The 16,955-nt window shown below is 42.9% G+C and overlaps 1 protein-coding gene across 1 annotated transcript in view; it reads right to left on the bottom strand.

Annotated features, from left to right (window-relative positions):
- The window catches only part of shank1 (SH3 and multiple ankyrin repeat domains 1), a 55,729-nt gene that overhangs the window by 17,188 nt on the left and 21,586 nt on the right, over window positions 1-16,955 (bottom strand). Inside the window, 7 exon segments of the mRNA XM_069165213.1 lie at window positions 106-183; window positions 567-683; window positions 3,079-3,246; window positions 4,063-4,217; window positions 6,997-7,105; window positions 7,935-8,006; window positions 8,723-8,926. Of these exon segments, the coding sequence (XP_069021314.1) occupies window positions 106-183; window positions 567-683; window positions 3,079-3,246; window positions 4,063-4,217; window positions 6,997-7,105; window positions 7,935-8,006; window positions 8,723-8,926 (903 nt within the window).

Below are 16,955 nucleotides of genomic sequence, written 5' to 3'. Positions count from 1 at the left end.
AGGGGCCCTGGCACTTTTTCTGCTACGTTAACTTAATAAGACCCAAAAAACCATGAAGCCAACCAACAACGCGCACAATTACCCAGCCAGGCGCTCAGCCGTTACCTGAAAGGGGGTTTGACCGCTGTTGTTCTTCGTGTCTTTATTTGCTCCCCGGTAGAGCAGAATTCGTGCACAGCTTTCCTGCAAAAAAATAAATAAAATCATGAATGTAAGTTTAATACAATAACTGAATATTTACTGCTTTACATAGAGATGCATGTCATGTGTTCACAGTATGCAAAGCTTCACATAGAAAATTATTTTCTTTTGACATTTCCTCCTATCATCTTCTTGTAATATGCTGAATATTAATCATATAATATGGAAAATGCTATTAAACAAAGCAGGGTGGGACTACAAGTAAGTTATGCAGAAACGGCTAAAAGGAATGTCTTTTCACTTTGCTCTTGAAAACTTGAATTAGACACATATTTTAAGGTTTAAAATGATTGTAGGATGTAAACTGTTTTTCAGGTTCAGAATGGCTTACTGCACGTGGAGCCGACATCCACTCGGATAAATACCTTGTTGTATAGAGCACAGATGTGCAAGGCAGTGTTTCCAGATGCATTCTGGGAGGAGGAATCGGCCCCGTAGAAGAGGAGGTGCTCGAGATGCTGCGAGTTACCGTTCTGACAGGCCTGTGCATGAACACATCACGGAGGAGAGATGGAAGGAGAGAGCATGGGGAAGATGTGGAAAAGGCATTTTCCAAACAAAAACAACCAAAATAAATAAATCAGTGAGGAAACAAGACGTACAGGAGAGTAAAAGAGGAACGGTTTATTGTTTAGTAAGAGAGGAAAACGAGGACGCAGAAGAGACGGGTGACGCCGAGAGGAGATCAAGGTGACAGTCATAAAGTGACACCAGATTTTTAATTAACACCAACTCCAAACTCAAGAGGGTGAGAAACACGAAGAGAACACAAGTGAGATCCGATAATAATGATAATCACAGCTGGAACAATAAGTACCTTCATTAGAGCCACATTATAATATCAAAACTACGCAAAAAGTTACATTTTACTGCTTCTAGTTTTCCATTTTGTCTTAAATCATCTACATCAGTCAGTAGAATATTAAACTGCATTTAGAGTATCATGTTACATGTTTAGTCACTTTTAGACTGCAAATATAGTTTTTACAAAATAAAAGTTGATTTCAATTAATAGAAGTAATGGACTGAACGTACATGGAGGCCGACACAAGACAGTTTAACTTTTTCTTTCCTCCTACTCTTTAACTGACTCATACCTCACCATCTTCTTCTCTCCCATAGTTTCTTCTTATTATCTGTTGTCTCCATTCAGTTCCTTCACTCGTGTAGTTTCTGTTCTTTCTTTTCCAGATGTCCCGTCATGGAGCTGCATGTCTCTGCTCTGTGATTGTCGTCTCCACCAACAGTTCATGTCTTCTATCTCTATGCTGTCCTTTTCTCTCTCTGCTCTCCTCTCACCCCAACCGGTCGAGGCAGATGGCCGCCCACCTCTGAGCCTGGTTCTGTTAACAGAAGCTCCGCCCACCTCTGAGCCTGGTTCTGTTAACAGAAGCTCCGCCCACCTCTGAGTCTGGTTCTGTTAACAGATGCTCCGCCCACCTCTGAACCTGGTTCTGTTAACAGAAGCTCCGCCCACCTCTGAGTCTGGTTCTGTTAACAGATGCTCCGCCCACCTCTGAACCTGGTTCTGTTGGAGGTTTCTTCCTGTTAAAGGGAGTTTTTCTTCCCTCTGTTGGAGGTTTTTCTCCCTTAAAAAGGAGTTTTTCCCTCCTTGTTTATGTGGGAATTGTTGAATTGTTGAATTATTGAATTGTTGAATTGTTGGTTTCTCTGTATAACATTGTAAAGTCTTGCTGTAAGGACTTTAATGTGTTCAGTGTCATGAATTAACCTGTGTTGTGATTTGGCGCTTTATAAATAAAGTTGAATTGAATTGAACTGCTTCTAGTTGGGGAGTTTTAAATATGCAAATTTAAAGAGTACAAAATGTAGCTGGTTCTCAGTGTCAGTGTGAACTTTAAAATCCCTCTGAACACACACACACACACACACACACACACACACAGAGTGTGATGGAGATGAAGAGACGGATGCTGATGAAGAATGCGTGATCACAGAGTCGAACAGGTCGATACCTTTATTGTCCCTCTCTGTCCACGTCACCGCCGCGGCCATGGAGGCGGGATGACGGGCGGGATGACGGGCGGGGTGGGATGACGGGTGAGATGACGGGCGGGATGACGGGTGAGAGGTGTCAGTGTTTGAATGGCATGAATGAGGTTTTTGGACGTAGACACACACTGGAACACAGAGCACACTGGCACATTACAGAAAAAATTAAAAAGTGACGCGTGCACGCACAAAAATCTCGACCCAAACTTGGCCACCGACCCCGTTAGACGGAAAAATTTTGGTGTTACTACTTAAACTGTATACGCAGCACACGGGAGAATATCTGCATTCATTTTGAGTGAAAGAAATTACGCAAAATTGCAATTATGCAAAAAAGTCATCAAGTAATCTAAATGTATTCACGTTGTTGGGCAATTCGCTCTCAGAATATAAACGTTTTTCTTAGTGTGATCTCCGTTTCCACGGCAACACATGGGTTGTGACTATGAACTGGAAAACAATGAGTGAGAACAGTCGACTCTTATGTAACTTATGCAATGCTTACTACTCCAGGAAGTAGGCCGCCCTTAGCAACCACCTAGCAACAGAGATGATTTTATTGCTCCCTAGAGATGGTGTGATTTCTCCAAAAATACCACACATAGAAACAAAAAACTGCTTAGCTAGCTCAGTATTGTTGTAACTAAGACATCTGTCTTAAAAAGATATCGATGTACTCGTGTATTTCTGCGATATTAGCTCCGTGTCGTGTGTTAAAACTCGGTCAAGCTAGCCGCCGCTCAGATTTTAAGTGCGCGACTATCCATGGTTTTACGGTACGGTACAAAAACAACATTATACGGCATATTACATCAAATTCAACTCCAATTATTTATACATGTATATATACAAGCACACATTTACCTGATGTGTCTCGTCCCAGCCGTTCTCGTCCCTGATGCCCAGCTTGCCGCGGTGGTAAAGCAGTGTTTCGCAGCAGGAGGTGTCGCCCCCTGTCAGCACAGTGTGGTATAGCGGCGTCAGCCCCCGCCGGTCCTTGTAGTCTGGAGACGCGCCCAGAGAGATCAGGACCTGCAGCGGTAAAATCACACCTCATCTACAGGCTGCTTTCAGATCTTGATAATAAAGAGAAGAGAAGGTGAGTTTGAAACGAAACGCAGTGGAATAATAACGATTTTAAATGTTTTATGAGTCAAAACAATAAGAAAACAAAGATCTCAAGGTGGTGTCCAACTTCGAGTTTAACTCAACACGTCGTCGGGGGTTCACGGAGGTCATGCAACACCTCAGACTACAAAGAAATTATGTATTCAATCAGAGTCTGACGCACATCTTTGTGCAGTTTAGCAGATTTTCTTTTCTCTGTGAAAAAACATGGACTGTAAAAATGTAAGACGTAATTATCTCGGCCTGAATGAGTTTCTCCTCCGCAGGTACCTGCAGCTGAAAATCGGGACAAACGCCTAAAATGTAAATGTGGTGGTCGCCTTTAAAAACCAGGCGGTCTGGATTTAAATGGGATATTTTATTTATTTTTTTCTCTTGTTGAATAAAATAATGGAGTATTTTTGTTTGCGTGCGTTGTGTGTGTGTGTGTGTGTGTGTGTGTGTGTGTGTGTGTGTGTGTGTGTGTGTGTGTGTGTGTGTGTGTGTGTGTGTGTGTGTGGACTGCTGAGTGGGACGGTCTGTTTGTTTACTTACACAATAACACAAATAAAGATAAAGCTGTTATCAGTTTCAGGGTAAATATCCATCTTGTGAATATAAAACTTTGGTGTAAGTTGGATTTTCTTCTTTTAATGCGAAAAAGAAATGAAACCTCGTCCTCGTTAACAGTTAGATAACAGCTTCTGTACGACAGGAAAAACAACATGTGTGCGTGTTTACCAGCAGGGCGGTGTGGCGGTGGCCTCGAACGGCCTTGTGGAGCGGTGTGAGTCCATCTTTGGCACGGAAGTCGATGTGAGCTCCTCCGTCAACCAGGACCCGGATGGCCTCACCTCCACCTGGCTCGCACTGCACTGCCAGCGACAGGGGAGTCTCTGGAGAACACACACAGATGGGGATGTGGTTGTTAATGGTTGGAACAGAAGAGGAGTCTACAAATATGATTATTTAGGGCCCACAGCTGGATTGTTCGCTCCTTGTTTGGATTCCAGGAGAATAGCAGCTTTCTCTTTTCATTATTATTGTCCCTGTGACCCTGTTCAGGATAAAGCGGGTATAGATAATGGATGGATGGATGGATGGATATATGTATATTTATTTTTTCTCTCCAAAACACACACTACAACGAATCTCCACTAATCTAACTCGCAGTGATTGTATGACATCATACAGTATAATTATTTACTCTAATTGGTGGACGTCAGGTTTCCAATCAGATCAGTCAGCTCCACCGCTGGCTCCTCCCCCAGCTCGTCCAAATATGGTCATTTCCTGCTCCAAACCGCTCTGAACTAGCAAGATAGTAAAAGCCAATACCCAAAATTTGGTTTGTTAGTGTTACATGGTCTGAAAAGTTTGGGAACCTCTGCTCTATAAGATAGCAAGGAAATGAATGCCAAACATGTATTTTTGGCCACTTTAAGCAAATACATTTTGAGCAGGTGGAGTCCTGGATCTGGTCCTTAGTTTCAGATCCCTATTCAACTGTTTTAGATAAGAAAATTTGAGATATTTTCAGGCGAATTTGTTTGTAGCACAGCTTCTCTAGATTTCAGCTGGACATGCAGAGATGAATCAGCTACTTCCTGCAAATTCATTTATGCTAAAACGTCAGAGGCCAAAAAGAAAGAAGCCTTTTAGACCGGTTTCATCCTCCAGGTAGAAATGTTGGCTTCCAGCTAAAGGCTCAAAGTGTCCCTGCCAGTGCAGCGAGACTTTGCCGTTACACAGACATCCAATACAAGCAACAAAGAAACCCAATGGATTTATTTCAAAATAAAAGCAACGCTGCGTCACAACACTCTTCACACACTCTGCCCACTTCAGCAGAAGTTCAATGGCACCTACAGTGGAAGAATGAGAACATTCAAAGTTTTCCCAGTAAGAGAGCGCTGGCTGCCATGGTGACAGGAAATTTTTTTGGCATTGAAGAAAAGGACTGTTGGCTTTTAATTATTTATTTTTTTAATCTCTGAACAGCTTCTGTGAATCTCTTTTTTGGGGGGGCTGGTTCACGGCACTGCCTCTGAAGCAGCACGTTAGGAGGATTTAGGGAATCCCCCCCCCCCCCCCCCCCGCCCCCTTCAGCAGGAAGTGAGCCGCTCCTGACCGGAGCCGGGCTCAATCTGGCAGAATTATTTTATGTTGTATTAAAGGCATCCACTGTGAGGCTTCTGGAAAGTGTGGAGAGAGTCGGGGAGACGGGTCAGATGTAAAAAAGTGTTAACGATGGAGGGGATGTCTCAGAGCAGAGTGGCTCTTTTCCTGCCGGCACACACCGAATGCTGCTTTTTAATGTCCAAACATCAAGCTACAACCACCAATTTCTGCTGATACCAAACACACAGATTGATCGAGGTTTTTTGCAAACCTAAGCTTACCATCCACCCTCTTTTTCTTTTTTTTATGTAAACGACTAAAATTGTTTGTTGCTCTCTTACAATGAAAATAGTGTTCAGATATTTTACAAAGTAAGGAGGTGCTGCTGCTTTAGTTGTTGTCATCAAAACGATGATTTAGAGTGAAGTAACAGCAGCAGTGTTTTACTCAGAGTCGGTGAGTGTTACGGGATTAATGCAAGAGTTGTGTTGACAAAAAAAATCAAATGAAATTTTGTTACTTTGCTCTCTTTAATTAAGTAATAGAGTCATTTCCTGTACCTGACTCCGCAAAGTTTACTACAGGGTAGAAATCAGTGTCCGCCAATCAACCCTGTTTCTAAAAAGGTTGTGAGGATGCCAAACAACTTTCTCCACGTATAACAACAGCATGGCTCCGTTGTAGAAGAGTCCAGGTACTAAACTGACCTTCCTGCAGTCCAGACCTGTCACCCATTGAAAACATCTGGAGCATCATGAAACAAAAAATAGGATAAAGGAGACTGACAACTGTGGAGCAGCTGAAATCAGCCAAGAATGGGACCACATTTCACTTTCAAAACTCCAGAAACTGGTCTCCTCAGTTCCCAAACGTTTACAGAGTGTTGTTTAAAGAAGAGGTGATGCAGGACAGTGGTGAACTTGACCCCGTCCCCGTTCCTCGGGGCTCTCTGTCGCCCCCCTGTGTTCTGCAGGGGGGAGTGTGATTCACACCAGTGTTTCGTGTGTTTTGACACTTTCTGCCTGAACGGCTGCAGCAACACAGAGCAGCTACACCCAAACTGTAAATGAACACACACACACACACACACACACACACACACACACACACACACACACACACACACACACACACACGGAGCACTGACAGGATCTGAGAAAAGCCAGCGAGTTGTGAGCAGCTCAGATCCTTCGCAGAGCGTCAGGCCGACAGACTGCAGGGCTGAAGGCAGAAAGTGGAAGAGGGGAGGAGGAGGAGGAGGAGGAGGAGGAGGTCTGTAGACAGTTTAAAGGTTGAGTTCATACAGCAGAGCCTCGGGTCACAACGCGTGCTAATTCAGTTGCAAGCCCACTTTCACAGTGGATGTTTGGTCCGGAGGGGTCATCACCCCCCCCCCCCCCCCATCCTCCTTTTACCTTCATCTCATGAATGTCTTGATATTGTCTTTGTAAACTGTGCTTTCAAATAACGGCACGACACATACAGTCTGTTAGTACCGAGTAAAGACATTTTGTCCAAAGTGTGAAACGGCGAAGGCTCTGCAGCCCTCCTTACCGCCAGTATCAGCGTCCTGGTAGTTGGGATCCAGGCCCTTGTCTAAGAACTTGACCATCTTGTCCACAGCGGTGGTTTGGATGTAATCCATGAATTTCTTCAGGCTGGCCTGCGGGTGGAGAGAAGACGATTATTTAATGAATAATGAAAAAGGAGAGTTAAAAGTAGAAGTAAACATTGTAAAGCTAATGTTAGCTTTATGTCAGACACAAGCGTCTCCCAGCGGTGACGCCACCCGTCGGTTTGTGAACAACCGTAATGAAGCCGTCGTCATCTTTGCTAGTTCGGAGCGGTTTGGAGCAGGAAGTGACCATATTTGGACAAGCTGGGGGAGGAGCCAGCGGTGGAGCTGACTGATCTGATTGGAAACCTGACGATACTACGTCCCGTCCACCGATAGCTGTAACCTGACTGCACCACAGGCCTGTCAATCAAACAGACACGCCCACAAAAACAGGTCTTTTTGAAGCTGATTTTCTCATTTATGACGGGACTATTTTCAAAACGTGCCACCAGAAAATTAATAAGAAGGAGTGACTTTAGCTTGCAAAACCAAAATATCTCGTAATTTCTTTTTATTGATTTCGAATTTTACGAGAGAAGTTGAATGGGAGTCAATGGAGCCGGAGACTTTTTGGAGCCGACCTCTAGTGGCACTCGGTGGTATTGCAGCTTAAGGCACTTCAGCATGGGCCTGATTTGACAGACCAGAAGTTGCGTGCACTTTCATATCCAGTCAACGGTCTGTATCAAGCACAATACCTCAATGTGCAAGATGTGATACAGTCAAATGCAGTTTGCATGAATGGAAAATATGCACACGCACAAATGCATTTTTAACACCTGCGCAGTCATGCTTACTGTACAGTGTTCAGTAATTCAGGTCATTCAGACTGTGCGGGATCTCACGTCAGGGATCAGGAAGATGGCTTTCATACCTTCGTGTGCAGTTTGGCCAGCTGCTTCTCATCCAGGTTGGTCTGTTTGTACACTCTGGTCTTATAACGGAACTAAAAAAGAGAAAAGGGAACGAAGAGTTAATCCCAACTCAGAGGGCCTTTGTCCTCAATTCACTCCGCTTTTGGCCTAGATCCACAAACTGGGGCCTGCAGATTTATTGTACCGAGAAGCTTTATCTGGTTTGTTATACAAGCTTCCTCCTCTACTTTCACTGAGGACAAGAATTTGGAAAGAAACGCTCGGGCTTTACAGCACTTTAAAAACGGTTTAGGGCCGTAATGTAGCATGAAAAGAAGGTGACTGCACAGACTGGATAAGAGATTAGCTGGTGTAGCGCTAAACAGATCAGGGGAACAAAATAGTTCTCCTGAAAGAAGTGTGTATGAAACTCTATTCATAAACCATAAACCAGGGTTTTATGTAACTTAAACAACTCAAGGCACGGTTACAGTAGATGTTGTTAGGAAAACGTTGTGAGGTGAAAAGTTTAATCCTACTACACGGATCATAATGCTGTAACACACCAGCCTCTTTGCTGGGATTTGACTTTGTCATGTGCATCAGTGACACTTAAAAATATACTAGTTATAAATAAGCATGTCAGTTCCTCAACATACTGCACATTTACATTAAACTCCTCTCGGAGGAAGCGCATCAACAATCTGTTTTTGCTGCACGACAACACAACACTGACATCTTGAGGACATAGAAGTGACATCACAAGAGTTTCTTTGCAGCTCTTGTCAATACGAGACTGGAGAAGTACCTCCAAGTACGGCACCCCTTTCTCAAAGGACTGTGGGTAGTCTCTGAGCAGCCTCTCCTCCTCCAGGAACTTGGCGTCGTGGCCGTCGGTGGCGGGCTGGAACAGACCGTAGTTCAGGACGTCTCGCAGAGACTCCGTCAGGGAGCACAGCACCTGCTGCTTGGCCTTCCACACGGTGGCGTCCGGATTAAACCGCAAACATTTCTGATACAGAAGGACGAACATCTCATTTCTAAAACAGTTGTGATTTATTAAATGACAAATTGCAGTAAGAAATGGTTATAAAATGAGGCCACAAATGTGATGTAAGATACACGTGAAAACACACAATAATATGCTGGGTTATTAAACACGCTGGGTTGTTTATGCCGGGTCATATTTCAGTTATTTTTGGGATACTGTTAACAGAGTGTTGGGTTAAGTAAGATGGCTTAAAGGGGTTATAAAGGGTTCAGTTGCTGCTGAACACCTGATTGGGTTATTTTGTTCATGCATATTGAATTTTCTATATTCTATATTTAAATAAACTATATAACAGCAGGATCTTGTAATTTTAACTGGCTAACAACCAACCTGACTTCTGAAGGAGACGGCCGTGCTGCTTCATCAGCTGCTGTTCTCAACTGGACTGCTCAGAGAGCACCTGCTATGGCGTTGGTGGATAAATTTCCATGCATTGGTCATATTTAAACCCACCAATAGATGAACCAAAAAATAACATGCAGCTGGACTGTGTTTATCATACACATTAATCTTCAGAGAAAAAAAATTGTATTTCTTTAGTGAATCTCAAAGAAAGAAACAGACAAAAGGATTCACAACTTTTCATACATATAGAAACGTCAGAGGACAGAAAAAAAAAAAATTCTGAAATGAGATAATTGAACCTGTGAAGAGCTAAACCCGCCTGAGGAGCTGCAGTCCGCCTCATATGGGACAAATAGAACGAAAGCAGATAAGTCGGTGCTGAGATCATTTTCTCAAGCTCTTCAGTTAAATGCAGTTTTGGGAAACTCAACGACATTTATTTCACAGCTGGTACTAGTTACTCTTCAGATTAAGATTTTACATGAAACACATGAAAAGCTTATAAAATACAACACACTGTTTTGGGCTTGTGACTGCTCACCAAAAACAGCATTTCCAGTAAAAGATTTCCCATACAACAGCTTTAATAAAGTAACTGTTAGAGGCTCCAAAGAGATGAGAAAGAAAATTAAAAAATATGAAACAGTTAAAAAAAAAAAGAAATCAGAACTTTCACAATTTTAATCTTTCTTCTTCATGTCACATCTTGAAACTCGTAGGATGGAAAAATAAAGCCAATACAGAAGTGCCTCGAGCTGCAATACCACTGACGGCCACTAGATGTTGACTCCAAAAAGCCTCCGGCTCCATAGACTCCCATTCAACTTCTCTCATGAAATACAAAGTTAATACGTCATTTTGGTGTCATTCACTAAAGTCACTCCTTCTTATTAGTTATCTGGCAGTCCATTTGAAAATAATCCCTCATTCATTAGATATTAGGCCTCAGAAAAGAGGTATGATGGGGGGGTCTGTTTGATTGACAGGCCTCTGGTGCAGTCAGATTTCAGCTTTAGGTGGGCGAGTCAGATCCACAGATGTCTGGATAAAAAGATGATTAAACGTGTATTAAACGTGTCTCAGGATACCTCGGAGATGCCGTGACCCTAAAAAGCTCGGAGCCGCTGCACTTCAGTGGAGCTCTGAGGCGGACGATGTGCTCACCGACTGCAGCGACAGTGGACCTGTTCCCCCCCTGCGCCAGAAGGGGGAGCCAGCGCCAGAGTAAAGTGGGTGATTCCCAGCGGCCTCAGTTATCAGGGAGGATGTGAATGTCAGTTTGGTGCAGCTCTAAGTGTCTCCGGTGGGGTCGTGAATGGCCAAATGTATAGCGGCTCAGAGGCTCAGTCAGCAAAGTGGAGCGTAACTCGCTACACAGATGGCTGACAAGGTTTTTGGCACTGCCCCCCCCCCCCCACCCCCCCTACACACACACACACACACACACACACACACACACACACACACCTCCCTCTCCATACCGCGCTCCCTCTTCTTGGCCAGAGAGGAGTTGGGTTGCTTTCTGACCTTGAGGCGGCAGCGTGATGATCGGCCCACACAGCTCTCAGCCAGCTGCAGGAACCCCAGCCTCACTGCGCTACTGGAGGAGCTCTCATCTGCAGCCAACACTTCTTCTCACATTCATTCATTAATTGTCACTCATCTTAATCTCTTTTCACAAACACACGCTGACACACGGTTCTGTGTGTGTGTGTGTGTGTGTGTGTGTGTGTGTGTGTGTGTCCTACAAAGAAAGAGATAAAAAAAATGTTCAAAAAAAACGTGCACGGGGGTTTGTGCAGAGGAGTAGCATAACATTTTCTCCCTCTATTTTATTCAGTATCTCCGTTAGTGCACAGCCAACCCGGTCGCCACGGCAACCGGTTCATTAGTGGAGCAAGCTGCTTGTTGCCATAGAGACATCCCTGTGTTCCCTAGGAGATGGGGTACTGGGAGGGTGTGCGGGCGCTTGTGTGTGAGCATGTGCATCCCCTTGTGCATGGGTTTTCGTGTATGTGTGTGTGTGTGTGTGTGTGTGTGTGTGTGTGTGTGTGTGTGTGTGTGTGTGTGTGTGTGTGTGTGTGTGTGTGTGTGTGTGTGTGTGTGTTGCAGCAGCGTGGAAAAATTGAGCGGAGTAAGAGGGAGGGGAGCGTCTACGATTTTGAGTGCAGGAGAGAGCAAGAGGATGAAGAGGTGTGTCTGTTTGTATTAGATTAGGTTTCTCACGCGCACACACACGCACACACACACACACACACACACACACACACACACACACACACACACACACACATGGATGAACACACAAGCCAACACACTGCACTCACAGTGCCATCAAAGGAAGCAAGCAAACACTCAAAAATGAATCACAATCACAGCGGGAGAGAGTCAAGGTTAAGGATTCTTTTATCATACAGGAAGAATACTCACACAACCAGTCATAATACTATTATAAATAATGTATAATATATAGTAATTGGAAATACAAATGAGTAATAATTCTTCCCGTTGGTGGAAGATTTTACTGAAGCAGCCATATTTCTTATTGATCTGTATATACCTCCAGGAAAAATGATTGATCCTCCAGCTGCTCATAGCCGGCCAATTAGGGCTCATGTCACATTCATCATCCTCATCAGGCCTTCGAAATGTAACTCGGTTCGGTAAACAGACAGTTTTCTCTCCAATTCTCTTCATATTACAGACATTTCTGTGCTGTTAGTGATGAAACAAGCACAGCCTGTACTCTGCGCTTTATTGACAACACAGACAGCCTTGCAAACGTATCCTCCAATTGTGCACTTGTGCAGTCGAGTGCTCGGAGCGTCCTCTGAAGGGCAGAGAAACCTGTCCATGTCTGAGTTCAACGGCGAGATTGTTTCAAAATGTATTAAAAATAAATAAATACCAAGAGGACCAAAAAATACTCCATGAAGAGTAAAATTCATATATTTTATGAAGTATTATCAGCAAAGTAAAAGTACTTGTGCAGAAAATATTGGAACCCAAAGGTTTAATCTTCAGGAAAACAATATTTATTTTATTTTATTAATGAGAAAAGTAATTAATAACTGGCTGTAAATGTTGTGGATTAAAAAGTGTAATATTGGCCTCTGAAACGTTGTAGTGTTGAAGATTAAAGCAGCAAAAAATACTTAAAGTAAAGTGATATCACGCATTGGTTGGTGAACGGCAGTTATGGAGCTTTATGGAGCTAAGTCCCGCCCACAGAGCTGGAACCTGACTGCACCACAGGCCTGTCAATCAAACAGACACGCCCCCAAAAACAGGTCTTCTTGAATCTTCTTTTCTAATGAATGAGGGATTATTTTCAGATGGACCTCCAGAAAACTAATAAGAAGGAGTGACTTTAGCTAACAACACCGAGATAACTGGTGGAAAAAAATATTATGGGCTTCGAATTTCATGGGAGAAGTTGAATGGGAGTCTATGGAGCCAACCTCTAGTGGCACCCGGTGGTATTGCAGTTTACAGCGTCTGTGGGATGAACACAGTTTGGTTCGTCAGAATTCATCTGCGTTCACGACTTTGCTGGATTACCAACAAAGTCAGACTTTTCTTATCATCTCAGATGTTCACAAGCCAACAGATCCAGATCCATCCGGCTAGAATATCCAGAGTTTATCCAGATTTCAGAAAACAGGAATATACAACGTTTCCATAGCGGGCAAACCTTACCTCAATATCTTTATAATGCACATATAAATGCATTTAATGTCACGGCTTTTACATAACTTACGGTTCTCGGTTTGACATGAAACAAATCTTAATGCAGCTTTAAGTGCTTCTGTTCCTCTTGTGGTTTTTTATCATTATGCAGACGAAAAAAATTCTGTCTTGCCTCCTTAAGCTGTGATCACACTTTCCCACTCACATACACCCACTCACTGTGTCCATGCTGCTCTTTATCTTCCGCTGCCTATCTCTATCTTGTCCTCCTCCTCCTCCCTCCTCCTCCTTCTCTTTCTGTAGCAGCTCTGTCACTTATCTACGCAGAAATAAAGAGTCGCTGCGTCTTCCTTCTCTATCTCTGCCCCCTCTGGCCCTTTTTTTCTGCAGGCCAAGTGCAGCGGGACTAGCAGCCTTTAATGAGATCTATGGGGAAATAACCCCCCACCAAACACACACAAACACACAAACACACACACACGCACACACACACACACACACACAAGACAGCCGTGTCGTCATCTAACTTCTCTCTACATCTCTTTCTCGATGAAGCACTCCTCCTTTCTCTCTCTGCAGCGGTTCAGAGGAAGAGTGAATTCAATTCTTTTAAGCATCCCTCTCATCCCTCCTCTTCCTCCCATTGTCTTCATCATCTCTCCCTCACACGCTACACCCTCCCTCCCCCTCCCCTCTCCATTATCTCGGCCGCCTCCATTCACCTTTGGGGCTCATCCTTCCATTAACATACAACCTCTACAGTGATGTAGGGAGGCCCGGTGGACTCTGACTGTGTCTTGAAGTGTTGAGTGGTTCACATATCTTCACGAGGCGCTGGGAAATTTAAAAGAAAGAAAGAAAGACTGTGTGTCTTCGTGAGGCCAAATCCTGCCTGAGGGGCCACTGCTTCTACTTCAGAGTTTTACAAGAATTCAGCTCAAGTCAAACAGCGGAGAAAAAAAACAAAAAAAACCTCATTTGTTTCACGCTGTTTAATGCACTCGGCAGGCAAATGCCAACTCGACTGTGTGTGTGTGTGTGTGTGTGTGTGTGTGTGTGTGTGTGTGTGTGTGCGCGAGTTTGACAATCTAATAAACCTGCAAACGAAACCGCCTTCACCACCCGCTGTGACGGTTTCATATCAGATGCAACAGATCTGACTGAGTTAATGGAGCTGCTCCTTTCACATCAGCCACCGGTTGAAGAGGGATCGTATCAAGATCCACAAGCACAGCCGAGTCAATGGTTTCATACCAAAACGGCAGAATAAAGCTATTTCCGGTGACTCCCGTAATATATGGGTGTTTCAGCGCCCTCTCCAGGACACAGACATCCTCATACCAAAACAACCCGACAGGTCTATTCCCAAACAAGCTGCATGAGTGTTTCAGCGCCCTCTACAGGACCCAAAGCGTCCTCAAACATGAATGTCCAAAGAGCTCAAATGACATATTTGACCTCTGGAGAATACTAGCCACAGCAGTACCGGACCTTTGTTGTCATGGTAACAATAATAAACACATAGTTAACCACAGTTTGGTAAGAATAGGCACACACAAAAAAAACAGTTACTTTTCGGAAGAGATCACGGTTTAAGTTAAAAAGGCAGATTGGTTACGTAATGTGCGTTAAGTATGATTGAAGTTATGTTACAGATGTTAGTAAGTGAACCTTCACTGACGAGATCAGTGAAAGCACATCGGGACGTTCATTCAGCCAAACCGGTATTTAAAGGAGCAGTCAGTAGGATTTAGAGACACCTGGTGGTGAGGCTGCGGATTGCAACCAACTGAACACCCCTCACCACCTCCGGTACCCGTTCATGCCAGTAAATCCTTCTAAATTCAACACATTAGTGCTTTATAAAGGTCGCAATAAATGTAAATATGGATCACATTAAGGTGCCCATACGTCCGCGTTTTATAAAAATAAGATTACAAATAAGACAATATGAATACGATCTCTGAAAACACTTTAACCAAATGTCGGCCACACATCTGATCTTGAATCACAAAAACTGTGGGAACGCCGAGGGGTTGAATAATGAGTTTTTCTTCAACACAGTTTTGATACGCCACAAATGCTTTGACCTTTCGCAGATAGAAATAAGAAATGACTGTCGCAGTGCAAAATAATATTCTGCATAACACCGTGACCTGCCTGTCTCTTTGAAACGCCAGATAATAGATAGATGATGCTGCTGGATACTGTAGTGGACTGATAGATGTGTGTGTGTGTGTGTGTGTGTGTGTGTGTGTGTGTGTGTGTGTGTGTGTGTGTGTGTGTATGTGTGTGTGTGGCATCCCCCACATGTTCCTTCTCTGAGGAGAGATGTTAACTTTTGTCATGTTTCCTCAAATAACCTGCAAATCCACACAAAACTGTGGAAGGAGGTTCCTCAAGCAGTCAGTCAAAACACAAATGCACTTCGAGTTTAATGCTCGAGCTCCAGAAAGAAAGATAAAACTCCACAGTCCGAGCTGTTTTCTTTATGCCATTAAGTGCCTTTAAATGAGGACTAATGAACAAAATATCTTCCTTCACACAATATTTATTCTTTATTAAGTAATTTTAGCCTCCCAAAAAATAAACCTCAGGCTCTAAATGAAGACATCTCCTCTGACTCGAGTGTAAATGCAGTTGGACGTGCAGCAGCCCCACTGGAGACGTGATAGAAATTGCTGTATCAAAGTCAATTGCCGCAGGTCAGTCTGTAATCAGATGCATCAAATGCATCATTTCAGAGATGCACGTGACTGATTGGTGATTATCCGACATCAGAGCAACATTTCTGCCTCAAAAAAATGAGTCGAACAATTAACGGCGTTTGTGTGTGTTTACGAGAATCCTCCTGCATGTCGTCACTCCGTCATCCTCCCTCGATTCATAACATCTGCATTTCACAGTAAACTCCCTCGTCTCATTACAACACAATTAACAACCAATTAGAGTTTATTGTGGGATGAATTAGCTGACATGTAGAACAGGCCTGATGTACTGGGAGTGTAAAAGGATATTAGTGAGAGGACCAGAAGGAAAAAATAAAAGCGAATATCACAGGGGTTTTATTTTGAAAGAACAAGGTGACAGTGAGAGAAGGGAAATAAAAAATGGCCGTGGGAAGGTAGAGGCAGGATATGATGACAGCAGGAGGAAGACAGAATAAATGTCAGAGCTACGACGGCGGGTTATAACTTTAAGGACCTCGGGAGAGTCGCTGCATCTTGGCAGGAAGTCTATGAGGTCATGTTTTAGTCCTGTCATTGCTTAATGTTTATCTTTACACAGTTAATCATGGACCAGAGAAGATGAAGACATTATAAATGTAACATGAATAAGACATAAATAAGTGCACATTAATACCAATAAATTGAACTAAATTGAATTAATACCATTAAACTGTTCTTATTTAGTAGAAATTGCATATTTGTGTCCGGCTCATCTGTAAAACTGATTATTGTAAGATTATGATGACAAGCCTTTTAGAAAACTTTGTGTAAAAAAGAAAAACAAGAAATATATTAATAAACAGCATATCTAGCAAATCAGCGAAATCCATTGGCATTCAATTACTTTCAAATATATTCACTTAATTTATTTTGCACATTTTCACACAAAAAAATATTTGGAGGCAAAAAAAAAAGATGAAAGACTAAAAGACTGTAAATACGTAGCTAAAGTCCAGGAATGCTTTGATTTTTATGTTTGTGTAAATCATTTTAAAAACTGAAAATAAAATGTGAAAAAGTGTAAAATATTGAACCTTTAAGGGATGACTGCAACATTGAATGTTTATGAGGATATAAGTTGAATTTCTTAATTAATCTTGAGGACAGTACTTATTACAGGACATGTATTGTTTTTGGGTTTTTTACAAATTATAAACGTAAATGCAAAAGATACAGAAAATCAACGTAAAATATCGCTTCAAAGTCGACATCAGTCTGTATTCAAA

Source organism: Embiotoca jacksoni, unplaced genomic scaffold (assembly GCF_022577435.1).
Source record: "Embiotoca jacksoni isolate LCO1_2020_lvr unplaced genomic scaffold, fEmbJac1.0.p SCAF_34, whole genome shotgun sequence".
Taxonomy (NCBI): Eukaryota; Metazoa; Chordata; class Actinopteri; family Embiotocidae; genus Embiotoca; species Embiotoca jacksoni.
This window is presented reverse-complemented; position numbering and strand designations above follow the sequence as displayed.